The sequence below is a fragment of the Chelonoidis abingdonii genome, chromosome 24 (genome assembly GCF_003597395.2).
Source record: "Chelonoidis abingdonii isolate Lonesome George chromosome 24, CheloAbing_2.0, whole genome shotgun sequence".
In the NCBI taxonomy this organism is placed as follows: Eukaryota; Metazoa; Chordata; order Testudines; family Testudinidae; genus Chelonoidis; species Chelonoidis abingdonii.
The window spans coordinates 15516602-15536948 of NC_133792.1; the positions used below are offsets into that span (position 1 = coordinate 15516602).

The window sequence follows — 20347 nt, forward strand, 5'->3', positions numbered from 1 at the left end:
CCCCCTCACTGCTTCCTCTTGGTTTGGTTCCTCGCAGGCTCCCTGCGGCTCCAGTGTGACAACTCAGGGGCCTGCGAGTGCAAGGCCAGCGTGACTGGCTGGAAGTGCGAGCGCTGCCGGGCCGGGTTCCACTCTCTGAGCGAAGGGGGCTGCAGGTGAGAGAACTAACTCCTGGAGCCAGGCTCCCCTGCACTTCAGGGGAGCTTGGCCTCTCTCTACTTCCCACCCTGGAATGCAGCCTCGACCCTGACCTGATAGGGCCGAAGGCTGACGGATGGATGAATGGGGAGTTGGTCTCATGTTGTTGGCTTTTGCCTCTGCAGACCCTGTGCCTGTGACCCTGCCGGCAGCGTGGGGACCTGTGACCCCAACTCGGGGCGCTGCTCCTGCAAGGAGAAGGTGGAAGGCTATCTGTGCAACAGGTGAGTGAAGCACCATCTCAGGCTGTGCTGGGTACTGGCTTAGGGCAAGGCAGGGCTGGGCTGGAAAACCACACCCCCTCCCTTTCGGGTGTCAGGGCGCCCAGCGTGAGCTCAGCCTCTGCTGGGTCGGTCTCTCCTTCCGGGGTGGGCATGAGAGAGGGAGCACCCCTCCACCCCCACTAGAGCAAAGGGATGTGGGGTGGAGACTGGAGAAGCTGCAAGCTCGCCACTCCCAACATTGCCTTCTGCAGGGAGAAGATAGGACCACGGCAGCCACCAGTTCCCCACAGCCAGCGCTCTGACCTATTCCCCACAGTGCCTCCTGCTGGGAGGAGCTGGGAGTGCAGTGGTTAATTCCCCTGAGCCAGCACCCCTGTCCCATTCTGTGCAGTCCTCCTGCCTCTGTTCTGCTCCCTGCGGGGAGAGGCTGGGAATGCAGTATTTGAGGTGTGTTTTCTCTCCAGCGACTCCTGCTGGGAGAGGTTGGGATTTGAAGTCCCTTTCTTCTCTCTCCTTCCCTCCCTACTGCCTGTGCCCACACCCGTTGCTCCTCAACTGCATCATGTTGGGAGAAGACAGGAGGGGAGTAGCTATGAGTTCCCGCACTGCAAGCGTCCATGCCTGCCCCATCCCCTAATCACCACCACTGCTGTGTTTTGTCTCCCTGGGTCCAGATGCCAACCTGGCTCATTCAATCTGCAGCCCCACAACCCTGCAGGCTGCACCAGCTGCTTCTGCTATGGCCACTCGACAGTGTGCACCGCAGCCACCCAGTATGAGGTGCACCACATCCGCTCTGATTTCAGCCAAGGTACCAGACCCAGCATCGGAGCCGGTGCCTCCTTATGGGAAAGGGGAGGCAGGGATGGAGGAGGGAGACTCTGGGATGGAGGCTGGCAAGTCACTCAACGTTGCACTGAGTCTGGGTCTGAACATCCTGGTTTGGGCCTGACTCTGGCTTAGATTGGTGGGGGAGTGGCAGTCCTCTGGCCTCCCCTCACTCTGCAAATAAACAACTGATACTAACCGAGTTTAAATTTTCCACCATAAACTCCCCCTGCAAGTTCAACTGAACCCAGTATTCCCCTTCACTTCCCACCCAGAACCGCTGCATGGCCATTACATAACTACCACCTTCATCCCCAGTGTAGCTCATGGAAATCCTGGATGCTGTGGTCCCTAGATACCAATATATAGTCTGTAAGTTGCTTGGGCTGTAACGTACCGGATAGATGGCAGATGTTGCTACTTAAAGGAAGCTGTAACCATCCTTCAGTGGCCAGGGGCTGGGATTGCTTTGAAAGGTTTGAATGGCCTTTTCCCCCCAAAACTGTGGAGCAGAGTCTGTTGGCTTGGGAATGGGATGGATGAACATGTGGGGGGAGGTTCCCCCTGGCTCCCTCTGGAGTCTCTGCCTAGTAAGGGGTGAACAGCTGGCTCAAGGGTTCTGCTCATACTTGGAACTTCTACGTCGGCTTCCTCCTCCTAGGGTGACTAGATGTCCCAATTTTATAGGGACAGTCCCGATATATGGGGCTTTTTCTTATATAGATGCTTATACCCCCCAACCCTCATCCCTATTTTTCACACTTGCAATCTGCTCACCCAGCCTTGGCCTAACCATTGTGCATAGCATGGGTTATTCCCACTGGGGAAAGGCCTCTGCATGACCCTTGCTTTGACGGAGGGAAGGTACTGCTCAGGCCATGAAAACAGGACTTTATCTCCACTGGGCCTGCAGCCAGGGATATGTCTTACAAGGCTGAATCCCATCTCTTTGCTGCATATGTGAGGAAATTCTGCCCTCTGCAGAGCATCACAAGAAATGTACATAATACAACCACTGAGCATTACCCTGGGAGCGGGCTTCCTGTCCTGGTGCAGAAAAATTCCCCCCATGAGGGTAGCTCAGCTGTCGTGCCCATGAATGTAACCTGACTTGTGCATAGCTGCCCATAGAGATGATGGTATGGAACTTCATCCGATGAAAGGTTATCCTGATTGTATTAAAAACATGTTACCAATTGCCATATCCCTGTAATGTGTTCCATACATTTGAAATAGAGCCAGGCTTTATATCATGTGTTTTTCTGTGGTAGGAAATCTAGCCAATTTTGGGTTGCTCATTTAGGGCCAGACAGGAGCGGCGCCAAGGCTTTTGGCGCCCTAGGCGGGGGTCCTTCCGCGCTCCTGGTCGTTGGCGGCAATTCTGCGGCGGGGGGGGGGGGGATGTCCTTCCACCCTCCCAGTCTTTGAGGCACTTCGGAGGTGGGTCCTGGAGCGAGTGAAGGACCCGCCACAGAATTGCCGACAACGACCCAGAGCGCGGAAGGACCCCCAGCCGCCGAATTGCCACCGAGGGCTCCAAAATGCCGCCTTCCCAAATCCTGGCGCCCTAGGTAACCACCTAGGTCGCCTAAATGGAAGCGCTGGCCCTGGGGCCAGATTTTCAAGGGCTCAGCTCCCAATTAGCCTGTCGTGCACCAGCTCTTCTCTAGTTCATGCTGAGCAGCGCTTTCCCCTTCAGAAGTGGATGATTCTTAGTGCTCTAAAATCTGTGTGCTTTCTCAGATTGTCTTGAAACTTGCTGTGCCTCCTGGGGCTGCTGGGTGATATTAATGGGCCAGTTTGGGGGTCATTTGGGCAAGACATTCCTGAGATGCAGCCCCCCTAAAAATCTAAATAAGGGCTACATTTCCAAATGTGCTATTGTTGTGACGCTTATGCCCAGATCAAATAGCTGACTATTCTGCCAGGGATACCCCCTGTATGCTCCATGTTATATTTCCCATCATGCCTCACTACATGCTCTGACTGTGTGCATTGGTTGCCAAGGGCCTGAGGGCTGGAGAGCTGAAGTTCCAGGTGCCAAGGAAGTACAGCTGGACTGGGCCAATGGGGAGATCTACCTAGAGCAGGACGGAGAGGAGCCAACCGATTTCATAGCACCAGGTACTGCTGTATATGGGAATGTCGAGCTGAACTTCTACGTTGTAACTGTGATTGCTGTGTGGCTGTGATAAAACCTCCACTGTGTGTTGTTTAAGAATCCACAGTTAAAACAATGTACCAGCTGCCATGTTCCACCCCAGAGGTGGCTGTATTTCAGTGGTGGATGAAGTGATTCTTTTGTATGTAAGGGAGGCCGTGGATCCTAGTGGATAGGATCCTGGACTCAGATGACATTGGTTCAGTTCCCAGCCCTGTCACTGGTTTGCTGGGTGACCTTGGGCAACTCAATTCTGCTGCTCTGTGCCTCGGTTTCCCCATCTGTAACATGGGGATAATGATACTGGCCTCCATTATAAAGGACATTGATATCTACTGAGGAAAGGTGCTACCTAAGAGCTAGGTGTTAATATTACTATTATTCGTGAAGAGCTTTGGGTCCCCTTGCCATGACAGGTGCTGTATACAGTATCTCCTCACTTAAAGTTGTCTGGTTAACGTTGTTTCATTGTTACGTTGCTGATCAATTAGGGAACATGCATGTTTAAAGTTGTGCAATGCTCCCTTCTAACCCCTGCTTTGTCTACTGTTTGAAGGAAAAACAGCCTGTTGCAACTAACTGGTGGGGGCTTGGAACCAGGGTGGACCAGCAGCCCCCCATCAGCTCCCCCTATCAGCTCTCCGCTCCCCTAAGTTCCCTGTGCAGCAGCCACCCAGCAGTCTAGCAATTGCAGCTGTCCCCCCCACAACTGCTGCTCCTGCCCTCTGCCTTGGAGCTGCTCCCCGAGACTCCTGCTTGCTGTGCGGAGGGGCAGGGGGAAGGAAGAAGGGGGCTAATGTCAGGGTGTCCCCCTCCCCCCTGCTCCTGCACCCCACTTACCCGCATCTTCCATAGAGCAGAGGGGACACACCAGGGCTCAGGATGGAGGGAGCTTGCAGAAGCTGCAGTCTCAGCAAGCTGTTCTAATTAACAAGGCAGTGTACTTAAGGGAAATGTGCATATCTCCCTCCATTCCTGCTGCCTTGCAGAGTGAGAGAGTTAATCCTTGAGGCTCAGCCAATTGCTAGTTCATCATTTAGCAGTAAGGGAAATATCCCACCCTCTGACTCCTCCACCTCAACCAAGCTTCACAATCATCATCACTGTGTACCAGTATTTAAAACTTACACTCTGTGTGTGTGTGTGTGTGTGTACTATAGTCTTTTGTCTGATGAAAAAAATGTCCCTGGAACCTAACCCCCCTCATTTACATGAATTCTTGTGGGGAAATTGGATTCGCTTAACATCGTTTTGCTTAAAGTCGCATTTTTCAGGAACAGAACTACAACTTTAAGTGAGGAGTTACTGTAAATACATGATGCCATTAGTACTGTTACAAGGCTAAGGGGGAATTGAGCCCTCAGCATCCAAGCCATTAAAGCCATTCTCATGCTCACATTCCTCCTTGTTAGGAAGCATGTTGACGCTGACAGAGCGTTAATCTCAGTGCAGATTAGAACAGCAGTGGAAACCCAAAACTATGTGTGAAATGAGCCAAGATCCATTATACACGCCAGGCCTGGGTCTGGGCCAGTTGGTTCTGCCACTGAAATCCATGGAAGCAGGACTGGACCCAGAGGCTGGGAGGGTCTCATGCGCTCTTGTCTCTTCCTTTCACCTCCCAGGGAAATTTCTGCATGACCAGCATCTCAGCTACGGGCAGCTCCTCTCCCTGCTCCTTCGAGTGGAGGGGAACGGGAGCAGATCCTCTTCATTTCCCATTCGGCTGGTCTTAGAGGGAGACGGCATTGCGGTTTCTGTGAGCTTCGTCGCCCCAGCAGGCAATGAAAGTCAGCTCCACCATGGAGAGCACAAGGTCACCTTCAGGTACAGGCTGGCTGACCTCACTTCCTGGCAGACACGCATCTCCCTCAGTAAAATCACCACCTCAGCTGGCCCCTCTGTTGGCAGAATCCCACAGGGAGGCCAACGACTGAGTGGGCCATGGAGACTGAATTCCCCTCTCATCTCTGCGTGGCCTCGCCAAGCACATTTGAGACCCACTGGCAGAACGCCGTGGGGAGAGTTTGTACCAATGCTCCGTGTGCTGGACCTGTTCTGTCAGGACAGCACCTTTCAGCAGTGCTAATCCCCATGGCCTGGTTCTGATCTCAGTGCAAATCAGGACTGACTCTGCTGAGGTCAGTGCAGTTACCTCAGTGTTAAACCAGCGTAAGCCAGATCAGAATCGGGCCCACTGAGTTGACTCTGCCTGTTACCCAGAGTGCCCTGCTCCATGGCCTGGGAACGCACAAACACAGCAGAGTTTCCTCCCGCAAACTTGCCAGGCCCCTTTGTCTGTGCCCGCCTCGAGAGACTTCCCAACATTCACCTGCCTCGTTGCTGCCGTTCCCATGCCTGCTGTCCTCCCCCCGCCCGGGTCGAGATGGCTCCAGTTTGTTTCAGCCCGTATGTGTGAGCAGCTCTTATAAGGAGCGAGGCTGCACCCTTCCCTTTTGGGATGATTTCTGACAGGCTCCACGAGGCGGAGGAGGAGATGCAGCCCCCGCTGTCGTCCTTCAACGTCCAGCGTCTGCTCTCCAATCTGACCGCCCTCAGGATCCAGGCTGGCAGCAGCGACGCACCTTGTAAGTGATCTCCTGATGGCACCAGAGCCACCGCCTTGGGCTGGGAGCTTCCTCCTGCTAAGAGCCCAGGAGAGCTCTGGATCTGGGCACTGGACCAGGTAGCCCTGCAGTGCAACAGGGAAGTCAAGGGGAGGGAAGATTTAGCTTGTAAGCTCTCCAGGGAGGGGGCTGTGTGTGTACAGTGCCTGGCACAATGGGGCCCTGATCCTGATGGGGGCCTGTGGGTGCTACTGCAATATAAATGATTAATAATCATGGTCACCAGGTGGAGGCTGCACTGAGTTCCTCTTCGACCATTCTGAATAGTGCTGGCTGGGGGTTCTTTGGCCAAGGTCTTGAGGTTCAGAGACCTGCCCCACTCCACCTGTGCCCTGGAGTCTGAGGATGGAGTCTCCCTCTGAGCTGCGGGAGGCAGGTGGCATGGTGGGAATCTGTTACCTGACCAGCATGGGCTGTGATCTGACACTAAGCAGGGTTGGGCTAGGGGGTTACTTGGATGGGAGACCTTCCCGAGACTCCTCATGATCTCAGGGATTCAATCAGCAGCATCCCTCTCTCTGAATCCGGGTGGTCTGATGCTAGGGGCATAGCGCAGCTGGAGTTACAGTTTCTGTGTATGAGACATAAAGCAGAGTCCTGCTGCTTATAGTCTCCACAGTTTGTGGTCAGCCTGGATGATCGAATGGGCCTTTCTGACAATCCCATGGCACTCTTTGTAGCAGTCAGCATCATGGCCACATTCAAACTGTAATAGTTACGTTCTGCCTCCCAAAATTCTCTCCGCAGGTTCAGACTCAACATGGCATTTTCACTTTCTGACCTAAACTCTTGGGCAGCATTGCTGTGAGCTGTTAAGCAATAGCCCGTGTTCCACCTCTCAGGTGGCTGCATTTCAGTGGTGGGCGCCCTGATCGCTCTCGATTTTACTTACTACGAGGGTGTTAGAAGGCTTAGTTAGTAAGGGCAAGATTTTCCAAATTGCCTTATGATTTGCAATCCCTCAGTTGTTTGGCTTCCATGCTTAGGATGCCTTAAAGAGACCTGGTTTTCAGAGGACAGGTGCTCAGCACTTTCTGAAACCCAGGCTTGCCTAAGATGTCTCAGATCAGGCACCCAGAGTCACTAGTCATGTGTGAAAATTGCGCCCTGAGAGTATCTTGTAAAATGTTTTGAGATCCTTACAGGAAGGCACTAGAGCTGGGCACAGTGGTCTGTTCCTTTTGGACAGCCCATCCTGGAAGGGGTGCGAGAGAGACTGGATTGAAGGGTCCATTGTCTCGGCACGGGTTATATTCACCCATCGTAACTTCTGGTTGTCCCTTCCACAGGTAAAGTCTCCCTGAGTGAGGTCCAGCTCACCTCTGCTCGCCCAGGTCATTCCGTGCCTGCTCAGTGGGTGGAGGAGTGCATCTGCCCACAAGGGTACACCGGGCAGTTCTGTGAATCCTGCGCGCCGGGCTACAAAAGAGAGATTCCATTGGGCGGGCCCTTCACCAGCTGCATCCCCTGTACTTGTAACCAGCATGGCAGCTGTGACCCCAACACAGGTTTGGATCCCCTGCTCTCTGTTAGTGATTTCCTTTTACCATCACACGATCTCTCACCTTCCTTTTCTAGAGGCCTTCATGGTATTCATTCATTTCACAGCCTCCATTTAGCCATATAATTACTGTGCAGTTATGCTGTAAATAGATAATAAATCTGCATAATTTCCTAAGAAGGATGGGAATTATACTTGAGGTTACAGCACCCAGTATATCAGATTATTGCCATGTAAATTACAGGGGGTGGTTTCATAACACCGTCATTTCAGAGACAAAGATAACTGCCTCACAGGAATAATAACAATGCCTCTACCACCACAGACGTGTGTGGCATTTTATGAGTGTAAGCAGGGGAGAGGGAAGGAAGAGCAGAGGTGTCAGTGGAAATGTTACTGGTCCTGGATGGGGAGTTTGAATATAATGCGTGAAGAGGCAGGAGGCCAGTGGAAGGATTGAAGGAGGGAGGGTAGGGTGGGCAGAACCTGAGGAGATGACGACGACCTTAGCAGGGTGTTGGGGGCAGACTGGAGTGGCAGAAGTAAGAGGTAAGGAGCCAGGCAGGAGAAGGCTACCGCGCTTGAGTTGCAAGTTGTGATCAGCACATGGACCAAGGATTTATCAATGAGAAGATGGATATTGAAGAGGAAGAAGCAACAGGCTTTAGTGAAGGAGACAGGGTAAGAGAGAAGAAGCTATCTGGAGGTGGAACATAGACTGCATGTACCGTGATCAGCAGTTGCAATGTAACTACACTATTAGAGGGTTTTATGCACAAAATGCTCTACCAGTAACCAGTGAAATTTTCACACTCATTGTTAGGTCCAGTGTTCCCTCTATTTTTTCTATCCATGTGCGGAATGAATTTTGTTATGTGCACCATTTCGAGGTAATGTGCGGATATGCACCACCAGTAAAAACCTAGATATAATCTATATTTTTCAAAAGTTACTATAGGGATAATGACTCCAGTTAGGACAGGCTGGGCATTTTAGAACTCACTATTCAAAGAATTCAATTTAAGTGTAAGAGAGAAATAAAAATTATGAAATGCATAGACCAGTCAAAAAACTAAAATAACACCCTTTGAAAGAAGTATCCAGAAGTAACAACGACAAAATACAAGTATGTGTTGTGGGGTGTGAGTGTGAAAGACAGTGTGTGTGTGTGAGAAAGAGAGAGAGAGAGACCGACCCCCACACACTTTAAACATGTTGCCCTTTTAAGTAGATCAGCAAGTTCAGACACTGTAGGAGCTGCAAGCAAGCTCCCTCCCTCCTGAGCCCTGTCTTGCCCTCCTGAGCCCGCTCTGTGGAGATGGAGTACAGGGCCAGGGCGAGGAGGACACCCTGACATCAGCACCTTCCCCCCCGTCATAAATAGATAGCTAAGGGTTAATGTTTCTTTTACCTGTAAAGGGTTAACAAGGGGAACCAAACACCTGACCAGAGGACCAATCAGGAAACCGGATTTTTCAAAGTGAGGGAGGGAACTTCTGGGTTTTTTTTTGTCTTTGTTTGGTCTGGTTTTCTCTCGGCTATGAGGGAAGAGTGTTTTTTTTTATCTCCAAGCTTATCTTTCTACCTTCTGTTACCAATGTGAGTACAAAAGGAAAAGCAATAGGGTTATATTGTATTTTGTATTTACATGTGTGTATCTTGCTGGAATGTTTCAAATTGGATATCTTTTGAATCAGACTGTTTATTTCATATTTTCTTTAAGCAATAGCCCTGTATATGTCATCTGATGCAGAGTTTATATTTTATGTCTTCTTTCTTTTATATAAAGCTTCCTTTTAAATCTGTTTGAGGTTTTCTCTGGTTTAAGGTTAAGGAACGAAGGGGGGAAACTCTCTTGTGTTAGCTTGACTAGTTGAATGCATAGCCTCAGGGGAGGAAGGAGGGGGGAAGGTAAATGCCCTCTCTGCTTTGATTCAAGGAGTTTAAGTAAGTATCGCCCAGGATAACCAGGGAGGGAGAGCTGGGGATGAGGTAAAGAGGAGACAAGAGGAGGAGTTTACTTTCCCTTTGTTGTGAGACTCAGAGTCTCTGAGTCTGGGGGGTCTCTCCAGAGAAGTTGGGGAGACCAGAAGGGGCCAAACCCTGGAAATTTTGGATGGTGGCAGCGAATCAGATCCAAGCTGGTAATAAGCTTGGGGAGTTTCATGCTAAGCACCCAGATTTTGGATGCTAAGTCCAGATTTGGAAGAGGCTTATTCATGGTGGTTATTGTCTGAAACTGCTGGCTCTCTGTTGTCTCCTGGCAACAGTGCCTAGCAACCGTGTCCTTTTTCTTCCTCTGGCTACTCTTGACATGCAAATTAATGAGTCAACCAGTTTATTTACCTGTGTGTGTTGCTGGGTACTGTTCCCAATTGGAATCCTATTGCTTAACAATAGACCCTTAATGTCCTCTATGGCTCTGGCTTAATATGCAAGCCTCCAAAGCAGCAGAAAAAAAAGATTTCTCTCTGGCTACTTTAAACCCAACCCTTTTTCTCTGCTAAACCCCTAGCAGGGAAAAAGAAAATAATATTCCTACTGGCTTCTGGATTCTATCTTTCCCACGTCCGCTGCACCATGTAATAAGCCTCTTTCCCAATCTGGACCTTAGCATCCAAATCTGGGTGCTTGCATGAAACTCCCCAAGCTTAATTACCAGCATTGGATCTGATCTCCTGCCACCACCAAAATTTCCAGGGTTTTTGGCCCCTTCTGTCTCCCCAACCTTCTCTGGGAGGACCCCAAAAAAAAAGGCTCAGAGACTTGAGTCTCATAACAAAGGGAAGTAAATCCTCTCTTGTCTCCTCTTACCTCATCCCCAAGCTCTTCCCTCCCTGGGTTATCACTGGGCGATACTGTACTTAAACTCCTTGAATGCAAAGCAGAGAGGGCAATTTACCTTCCCCCCTCCTTCCTCCCCTGAGGCTATGCATTCAAACCTAGTCAAGCTAACACAAAGAGAGTTTCCCCCACCCTTCGTTCCTTAGCCTTAACCAGAGCAAAACCTCAAACAGGATTTAAAAAGGAAGCTTTATATAAAAAGAAAGAAAAGACATCATATAACTCTGCTCAAGATGACATATACAGGGCTATTGCTTAAAGAAAATATGAATAAACAGTCTGATTCAAAAAGATATCCAATTTGAAACTTCCAGCAAGATACACACATGTAAATACAAAATAACAATAAACCCTATTGCTTTTCCTTTTGTACTCACAACTTGGTAACAGAAAGGGTAGAAAGAAGCTTGGAGATAAAAAAAAAACACTCTTCCCTCCATAGCCGAGGAGAAAAACAAAAACAGACAGAACAAAGACAAAAAAAACCCCAGAAGTTCCCTCCCTCACTTTGAAAAATCCGGTTTCCTGATTGGTCCTCTGGTCAGGTGTTTGGTTCCCCTTGTTAACCCTTTACAGGTAAAAGAAACATTAACCCTTAGCTATCTATTTATGACACACACATACACACCCCGCTTTGCACAGCAGACAGGACACTCCTGGGAGCAGCTCCAAGGCAGAGGGCAGGAGCAGCATGTGGCACTGGGCAGAGGGACACCTGAACTGTGTGGCACTTGATAGCCTGCTGGGCGGCCACCCAGCCAAGCAGCTTACAGGGAACTTAGGTTACGTCTTGTAGTCTCTGTAGACTACTAGAGGGAGACGTTCGTATGTAACCCACATTAGGAGAGTGTCCGGGGATGGGGTTGTCTCCCTCTGGGGGCTGGTCCATATAAAAGATTGCTGGTCCATATAAAAGATTGCTGTAGCAGCCAGGGAGGAGACGTAGTCCTTTAGCTCCAGTGGGAGAGACTCTTACCTTCAGCTCTATGGGTTCAAGGGGTCAAACCTCACTGTCCGCCGAAGTAGGGTGGGTTATTTGTGGTCTGTCCCAGGCAGTAGTGTTTCGCCACTAGAGGAGCATGAGATCACAGGCACCTGAACAGGTCTGATACGACATCTCCTGAGATTCTGGGCTGGGGGGGAAGCAAGCAGATACAAATGGAGTAGTGCTCCATCGGGGTAACCAAAACCAGATCTGTAAAGGCTGCCAACTGCAAATGAATTGCAAATGGCAGAGACTCCCTGCTGTGAGCTGCTCCTCCAGGGAAAGCATCTGGGTTTCTCTGTCAGTGGGGGAAATCTGCTGGCTCATGGCTGCTTCACACGAGCACCCTGGTATCCAGACCAAAGTGCTACTGGGATGACTGCATCTGCTGTCTGGAGATTCCTCCCGAAGTTCTCATTGGACACAGCTTCGTTCTTCACTGCCTGCCCTAGACTGTCACCAACATGCTCTGTTGAGTCAGCTGCCATGTTCAGCCCCACCCTGTGCCACAGTCCAGGGATCACAGGATGCACTCTGCACAGCACGCAGACGTGAAAGGAGCTGCAGTGATGCTCCCGTGCTGTCCTGGTTCACACTGAGTAGTATTTTGCTCATCAAGTTGTCTCATTGTCTGCAGTGCAGCTGCTTTACTCAGGCAATAAGGCAGAATCAGGCCCATCTGATTGTATGAAATAATATAACATCAATCCATGGCCACCTGTGACCTCACAGCTGTCAGTGTGTGACATCGTGAACATCATGGTGCTTTGTGGTGACAGTAAGGACAGCACCCAGGTCCCAAAAGCACAGACCAGGAGCTAAAGTGGTATTAGCAGTATAGGGCCTGTGACACACAGCTAAGCCACCCTGAGCATGTATAACTAGACAGGCAGGGTACATGATGTACTCCCCTGGTCAGGTACAGCTGAGATGTGGGCACCTGGCATATATGCTAGCCAATAACATACTCTCCATGGCAGACAGAGCTCAATCTGTCCATGAGTCCTGTTCTGGACATTCCCTGGCTAATGCCGTGGCAGGCCCTAGTGGAGCCCAGCTCAACGTAGTTCCCTCAAAGAGACTTGGAAACAAGATGATTCACTTGTTACTTAACTGAAGAAACCCAGGACCCAATGTCAGCGCTAACAGGACACCCCTCCACCCCCCACGTCTTGCTGGTGGTCTGGCCCTGGCATTGTAACATCTGTGTTGCATGAGTGAGGAAATGTTTATGGCTGGGACAGAGAGTACTTTAAAGAGCAGTTTTTAACATGTTCCTCTGCCCTGCCAGACGGAAACATTACAGAGTTCTGCAGCTTCTCTCTCTCATTTGTTGTTGAGTGCAGTGTCTGGATGTCTCCAGTTTAATACCATTCCCGGATGCAATTCCGCGCCTTTGATCTTTCGGCCTTCATTCTGACAATCAAGCTGCCCATTCATCACACAGGCATCTCTTAATTCATTTCCCACCCTTCTCTCTCCCTGCCCCTTTCTCTTTCTGTTCCTTCTTTCCCCATCGTGTCTGACTCATTTCACAGCTTCGCCCACTGCAATCCAAACTGCCCCATGTGTGCTCTTCCCAGAGAGCTCTGAGTCCTCAGGCCCCCTCAGCGCACCCTCTTCCCCCTCTTGTCATGTGTCCCCCATGTGCTAAGCTGACTCTGTGCCCCTGGGAAATCTCCCACAAACCTTTCCCCCAGGCTAGCTTGCCTAGTCTGATCTGATCTTGCCAGCTGCATGAAGAAATCATCATGGGACTCTCTGTGCTCTCTCTCTCCAGTCACTTGGACTGATTGCTGGAGGCAGAAGGGATCCAGCCAAAAGGAGAGGGATTCAGAGTGTCCCAATGTCTCCTGCTTGCTTCTTCAACCTGTGACTCACTGGCTTAGGTCACATGAGGAAGTTACACTCATCCACTGGGCTTCGGACCGGTTGCTTGTGTGTCGCATGACGCAGACAGGGCATGTGTTCGGACACATCTTGCACCATCTTGCAGAAACACATTGTCAAGGATTTCAGACTCGGACAGATTTTTAATATTGAGAATTCATTGGGCGTCCAGCCCGACGATTGAGTGCTCCGGCTCGCCCAGGGACAGCTGGGCTGGCATGTTCCTTTCAAATTCTGCTGGTGTTACTCAGTCCTTATTCCATGCAAGCCAAATAGGTATTTCTTGCCTGAGCAAGGACTGTGGGATTTAGCCCATAAATTGTAGAAAGGGACACACACAAGCACACCCCTATTGTTGTGGGGAGCTGATTCAATCTAATCCAAACCTGGATGCGATTGAAATTTTGCAGCAGGCCCCATCTCTCCAAAGGGCCCAGTGAAAACCCTCGGTCCAGATGCTGGGGAGGTTGGAATTTGGCTCAGACGTGTTCTAACTAGCAATTCTGCCAACCTGGGGCTGAGGCCTGACTCTGCCCTCCCAGAGGTGCAACTCAGTTTGATTTCGCTGGGGTTCCTCCTGATTCAGCTCTGCTGCAGCTCCATTGACATCTAGGGGTTTGCTCCAGGTATGGATTTGTCCCTCCGTGTCTGGATGGTGACACTAGGAATAAATCCAGTGTGGAACCTGGAGTATGCGTCGAAAGGGATCCCTGAATGTAAAGGTTTGCAACTGTAGGTTAGCTATTGCCCCTAGGGACGACAGGAGGAACAGTCGAGTGAGCAGGAATGGGCTGTGGGTTGGGCACCCAGGGAGCCAGAGTCATTGCAAGGGTACAGGGAGCAAGGCAAGGTACACCCTGAAGTTAGGCTATGCAGGGAGCAGCAGTGGAGGGATGGGAAGATGGGGCGCGCTGGCCGAGAGGCTGGTACATTGAGCTTGTCCTGGGGTTTTCACCTTTTAGGACGTGAGACGAATCTTCCGCTGAGGTCGGAGCCAAGGGTGGCTCAGCAAGCGGAAGGCAGAGGCACCCATCTGTGACTGGGATGGGAAGCAGGTGCTATGGCAAGCCCTGGGCTTGAGCAGAGGCAACGCCATGCCCACTATCAAACTGGTGTGCAGCCTGGATGGCCAGAGACTGGGCACTAAGGTGGGATATTGGTGAGGAAGGGATGGACGGAGGTATGTCTATGCTGCAGTTAGACACCTGTGGCTGGCCTGAGCCAGCTGATTTGGCTTTGCAGGGTTCAGGCTAAGGGGCTGTGCAATTGTGAGGTAGACATTTTGCTTGGGCTGGAGCCTGAGCTCTGGAGCCCTCCCACCTCACAGGGTCCTAGAATCTGGGCCCCAGCCCAAGCCCCAATATCTACACTGCAATGAAACAGCCACTTAGCCCGAATCAGCAGCACCGGCCAGCTGTGGGTTTTGAATTCCAGTGTAGACAAACCCTGAGGGACCTCACCTGTCCTAACGAAAGCAGCTCATGGAGAAGCCAGGGTGGGATGCAGTCTATCCGCTGCAGGGAAGGGCTGGGGAAAATGCTTTAGGGGTTTTCTAGGACCAGGTGATCCAGCTCAGCCCATGCAATGGGTAATGTCTGACTCCCCTGCTGTCCTCAGTGGGGTCACACTGGGGTAGCTACGAGCAGACCTTGTCCCAGGAGCATGAGGGGTGATCCCTGGCCCAGGCAGGGGCCTGGGGTGTCTTACATCCTGGCTTTGGGCTTTCTAACCTGGGGTGGGTGATCTTTCTGCTCTGTCCCCTGCAGGGCACTGCCAGTGCCTCCACCACACCGAGGGCCCGTCCTGCGAACGGTGTGCCATTGGCTTTCACGGCAACCCCTTCGTGGGGCACTCTGACGACTGCCAGCCATGCCCCTGCCCCGGCCAGTCGCCTTGCACGGCGATCCCAGAGAGCGGGAAGCTGGTGTGCACCCACTGCCCCCAGGGGCAGAGAGGTAAGGTGCTGAGATGTGGGTGGGGAGCGGTTCTGGATGGGGCAGGTGGGGGGGTTCGCTGGCAGACAGACTCCCCACACACTGTGTTGCTCACCTCTCCAGGAAGACTCTGTGAGCTCTGTGACGATGGGTTTTTCGGGGACCCCTTGGGGAGGAACGGCCCGGCCCACCCTTGCAGCCCCTGCCAGTGCAACGGTAATGTGGACCGCAATGCCGTGGGCAACTGTGACCCCGTCTCCGGGCAGTGCCTGAGGTGCCTCTACAATACGTCCGGAGAGCACTGTGAAAAGTGCAGGGAGGGCTTCTACGGGAGTGCGCTGGCTCAGAGCCCCGCCAGGAAGTGTGCCCGTGAGTACGGATCCCCTTGCTCACCCCTGGCCCTCCAGGGCTTCCCCTGCCCCGGCTGCGGCCTTCTGCTTATCACATCCCACTTCATGGAGACCGGGACGTGGGGCTCTATTCACTCCTGGGGTAAGCGGGTGCCGCTGCCGTGGAAGGGAAAAGAATCTGCACCCCCATCAACTGCAGGGCTGGATTTGGCCAATGGTAGTGCCAGGGTAAACCCGTAAAGACTGGAGGGAGTGTGGGCTGGGGAGGATGGGCAGTGTTGTTGAGGGGTTAGAGCAGGGGAGGGGGTGAGTTAATGGAATTGCATCGCTGTGTGACCAGACCTGCCTTGGGCTCTATAGTTATAATGCTTTGCCCCTCTGCAGTGCTGGCCGGTCCGGCTTCCCAAAGAGATGGGCAAGCAGTAGTGTGTGAAGCCTTCCACCTCCTCTAGAGTTCTTTGGTTTTCTAGGTGGGGAAACTGAGGTACAGGGGGGTGAAGGGACTTGTCCAAAAGCCATGCAGCAAATCAGTGGCAGAGCTGGGGATAGAACCCAGGTGTCCTGATTCCCAGTCCCTGGCTTGCATCTGCCTGCTCCAGGTTAATAGGCAGTGCTTTCTCCCCCTAGCCTGTGAGTGTAACTCTGTCGGTTCAGCCCAGGGCCTGGAGGCCTGCGATCCCCTCACTGGCCAGTGCACCTGCCTCCCTCATGTGACCGGGCGAGACTGCAGCCGCTGCCAGACGGGGTTTTATGACCTGCAACCAGGGACCGGATGCAAGAGGTAGGTGGAGATGGAGGCCTTGTCAGCCCACTGGGGAAGATGGTCTCTGAGTATCACTGCCATGGACCACAGGGGACGCCTCCAGGAGAGGGAGGCAGCGGCTGGTGCCCGGTTAACAGGTTCCCTGCACTCTGTATTTACTGCAGGCTGCAGCTGCAGGAGCCAGAGTCCTGTCTGGATCCCAGTACCAGGTCCCCCATAACTAGAACCGCAGCATGAGGCAGCCTGCTGCCTGTGGGGCAAGTCCGGCTCCCATTGAAGGCAATGGCAAAGCCCCTCCATGTGTCAATGGACCCAGCCTGATGTCACGGAGCTCTGGTCTTGAACCAAAGCTACCCCCACCCTCCGGCCCTGCACGTGTCAGCTGGGACTCAATTTCTGCTAAGGCAGCTGGGGACGCCCCAAGGGCCCAGGTGTTAACACAGCGCTGGGCACACACCAGAGCTGACCTTGTCCCTGTTCCCATCCGGCTGGGCCCTTGTGGGTGGCTGGGCTGCAGGTTTGTCTGCCCTCACCACCTTCCTTTGCCTTTGTCCCAGCTGTGAGTGCCACCTGGTGGGATCTCAGGACAGCCAGTGCCACCCGCTCACGGGGCAGTGCCCCTGCCAGCCTGGTGTAGAAGGACAGTCGTGTGATCGATGCCAGCCTGGCTTCTTCGGGTTCTCAGTCAAGGGCTGCCGAGGTAACAGCAATGAGGAGCAGCTTCTCCAGAGAGGTCGTGTCACTCAGTTTCTCTCCCATATCACTGATGGCTTTTGGTATCGGTGCAGCTGAGTCTGGCACAGGGGGCAGGCTGCGGTGGTGAAACTTTGTCTCGCCATCTCCACTGATCATTTGCTCTCCTCACAGCACTCCTGGCCCACTGACTGAATAGTTTAGTCCCTGCCTGTCTAACACAAAGAGGGCAATGGGGTCTCCCGGTTGGGGCAGGGACCTGAAAGACTAAGCTCCTGGGTTCTCTTCCCAGACCCACCTGGACTTACAGTGTGACTCTCAGCAAGTCCCGCACCTCTTGGTGCCCCCGTGACCCTTGCTGCACAGGGGAGGTAATGTTCTGGCCTGCTTCTCCTGACAGTCTGGGGCTCGCGTCTGAAGCCCTTAGAGAAGAGGCACTAGAGGAGGGCAGTCAGCCGTGTGTTTTCCTCTGTGGGCCGGGCTCTGTTTTCGATTGCACTGGTTCAAATCTGGAGTGACTGCTCTGAATTCAGTGGAACTCCTCTTCCCATTGGCATCATTCTGGAGAGCAGGGTCTCTGCCTGAGCCTCTGGGCTGACTGGTCATGGCTCCAGTCCATGGACTGACTTGGATGCTGGCAGGGACACAGCGTCCCACCTCTACCCCTGGGGTCTGGCTTGTGCCTGCTGCTGTCCCCTAACCCCGCTGTCCCTTGTGTGCAGCCTGCAACTGCTCCCCACTGGGCGCCATCACCCCACAGTGCCACGAGAACAGCACGTGTGTCTGCAGGAGGGGCTTTGTGGGCTACAAGTGTGATCGGTGCGAAGTGAACTTCTTCTACGCCCCAGAGAGGTCTCTGTGCCAGGAGTGTCCCATCTGCTACGGCCTGGTGAAGGACGAGGTACGGCGCCCGCCATGTCTCCTGCCAAGGGGATTGCACAGCCAGGAGCCACTCCCTCCTTGCAGGCTTCCTCCAGGGCCAGAGCAGCTTCGGTCCCCCTGCCTGTCCAGCCTCTTTAGCAGCACCCCAGGCACCCTACTCTTCTCAGGGGTCAGTACAGGGTGTCTGGATGGAATGCTGTGGCCTGTGATATGCAGCAGGTCAGACTAAAATGGACCCTTCTGGCCTGAACCATTACGAATCTGACCCCCCCACTCCCCTGCCTCCTTGACTGTGCTGACCCTCCCCTGCCCCAGAGCCCCCTGCTTTCTCTGCACACACCTGCCTAGAATCCCCTTTGCCCTGCGTACCCCTGACCCACCCTGACAGCCCTTTGTACTCACAGAGCCGCATTTGCTCCCCTCTTTCTCATGCCCCCTCATCCCTCACACTGCCATTCCCCAACCCCCATGTGCTGTGCCCTCTCCCAAGTGCCATCGCTTTGTGGGCCCCAGCCCTTTACCTACCTTGCCCCAGCCCTATACACCTACCCTATATTTACCTATATCCCCCCCTGTCCTATATACCGCCCTGATCAGCCTGGCCCAATGCACCACCCTATCCCTGCCCACACACCACTCTGCCTGTGTGCCAAAAGCTGTCCTCTCTGAAACACCCCATTGCCCTTGCAGGCTGACAAGCTGAAGGCCAAGCTGCAGCAGATGGAGGCGAGGCTGCAGAAACCAGACTGCAGCAGCCCCCAGACCCGTTACCCAGCACTAGGAGAGGAGCCCCGAGGAGACCAGCTGCCAGGTAGAGAGGGGCAGAGGCTGGGGAGGCTCATCTCCTGGGATCAGTGCAGGAGGGGCTCTGAGAGAGGAGCGGTGCACATTGGTTACTCTCCACAGCGCTCGGGAGCAACGGTGGCAGTGTAAGAGCCACATAGACGGGGCTCCCTCCAGAGCCTGGTTCCGCCAGGCGTTCATGTGGCCCGAGGGGGTCACTAGAAAGCAGTGTGAGAGCCAGTTGCCCAGTGCAGAGGAACGTGTTCCTCGCGTACAGAGGGGATCCCAGTGCTCCTCCAGTCAGCAGGGGTCAGAGCAGAGGGGAGCGTCCTTCCCCGTCAGGCACTGGAGTCAGGGGACCTTTGCGCAACAGCTCGGTGCACTGGGTGCATGTTGAGGTCTGAGCCCTCTGTTGGAAATCTACCTGCCGGTGTCACTGTGGGGCTTCTGGCTGTGGAGCACGCTTGGAAATCTGGCTGCAGTTGTGGGTGCTAAGCCTTGGGAACCTCCCCCTGCGCTGACTTGAAGATCCTGTCCCTGGGCTGTGCAGCAGCTGTGAGCATCACATTACTGGCAAACTGCAGGGGGCTCAGAGAAGAGGATGAGGTGGCTGGAGGGACCCGTGAGGTTAGGGTGACCAGACAGCAAATGTGAAAAATCGGGATAGGGGTGGGGGATAATAGGAGCCTATATAAGAAAAAGACCCAAAAATCGGGACTGTCCCTATAAAATCGGGACATCTGATCACCCTGTGGCGGGGTAAATGGTCAGAGCTGGGCTCAATAATGACTCAGTGCAGGGAGGATTAATGGCCACAAGTATTTGGGTATTGCCCAGAGAGGGGAATTGTGAAGGAGGGCTCAAGAGGGTGGACTTAGGTGTAATGGAGGAATCCAACTGTCTGTCATCAGAACCCCCCGGCGTTAGAACCTGTTAGGCGGGGAAGACGTCCTGCTTGCCATGTGAGCATGCACCCTCTGGGCCAGAGCACCACTCTCCTCCCCTGGGCAGGAGACGGCAATGCATCAGCACGGGGCTCCGCCCGAGGGAAGGGGTGATGGCTGCAGGAGAGCTCTCCCTGTACTGCTTGCAGATGCCAAGGCGCTGTTCGTGGAGCAGGTTGCTCAGCTGGAGGGCTCAGTGGGCACCACATGGGGTCGGCTGAGGAACATCAGCGGGACCGTGGCCTGCGCCAGCGGCGGTGACGAGAAAACCTGCATCCTTCTGTCGGAAATCAGCGCCGTGCTGCAGTCCACGCAGCGGGAGCTCCAGCAGGCTGCAGCTACGCTAGCAACAATGGTGCCTGGCTCACACTGGGCTTCTGTCAATCCCTCTCCCATGGCATAAAATGACTCTGAGCCATGCTAGATGCTAGTGATGATGCCCCACGAGGGAGGGCCCTTGTTTCTTTCCCAGCCCGGCAGGGGCCAGGCTCGTGGGGTGCAGTAGGACCTGAACTGGTGACCTGCTCCTCCAGTAAAGGAGCAGCACTAATAGGCAAACACAGCGCCCCACCCCCTGGCTGACCTTTCAGCCTTGCAGGATTGAGATTTCTTCCTTTGCTCTTTTTCTAATCCAGGGGAAATCCATCCAGTGACTCTGCCACCCCCATGAGATCCTGGTGGGGCGGGAGGTGTGCAGCTGGTTGTTCTTCCCACCAGGAAAGGCTGGGGAGAGACTCACC

The 20347-nt window shown here is 53.2% G+C and overlaps 1 protein-coding gene across 1 annotated transcript in view; it reads left to right on the plus strand.

Moving 5' to 3' along the window:
- The window catches only part of LAMC3 (laminin subunit gamma 3), a 49470-nt gene that overhangs the window by 16877 nt on the left and 12246 nt on the right, over positions 1-20347 (plus strand). Inside the window, exons 6-19 of the mRNA XM_032797805.2 lie at positions 38-155; positions 324-422; positions 1097-1233; positions 3258-3374; positions 5037-5238; positions 5887-5999; positions 7328-7546; positions 15025-15213; positions 15316-15561; positions 16170-16323; positions 16863-17005; positions 17721-17899; positions 18571-18691; positions 19757-19962. Coding sequence (XP_032653696.1) covers positions 38-155; positions 324-422; positions 1097-1233; positions 3258-3374; positions 5037-5238; positions 5887-5999; positions 7328-7546; positions 15025-15213; positions 15316-15561; positions 16170-16323; positions 16863-17005; positions 17721-17899; positions 18571-18691; positions 19757-19962 — 2243 coding nt within the window. The remainder of the gene's footprint in view (positions 1-37; positions 156-323; positions 423-1096; positions 1234-3257; positions 3375-5036; positions 5239-5886; positions 6000-7327; positions 7547-15024; positions 15214-15315; positions 15562-16169; positions 16324-16862; positions 17006-17720; positions 17900-18570; positions 18692-19756; positions 19963-20347) is intronic.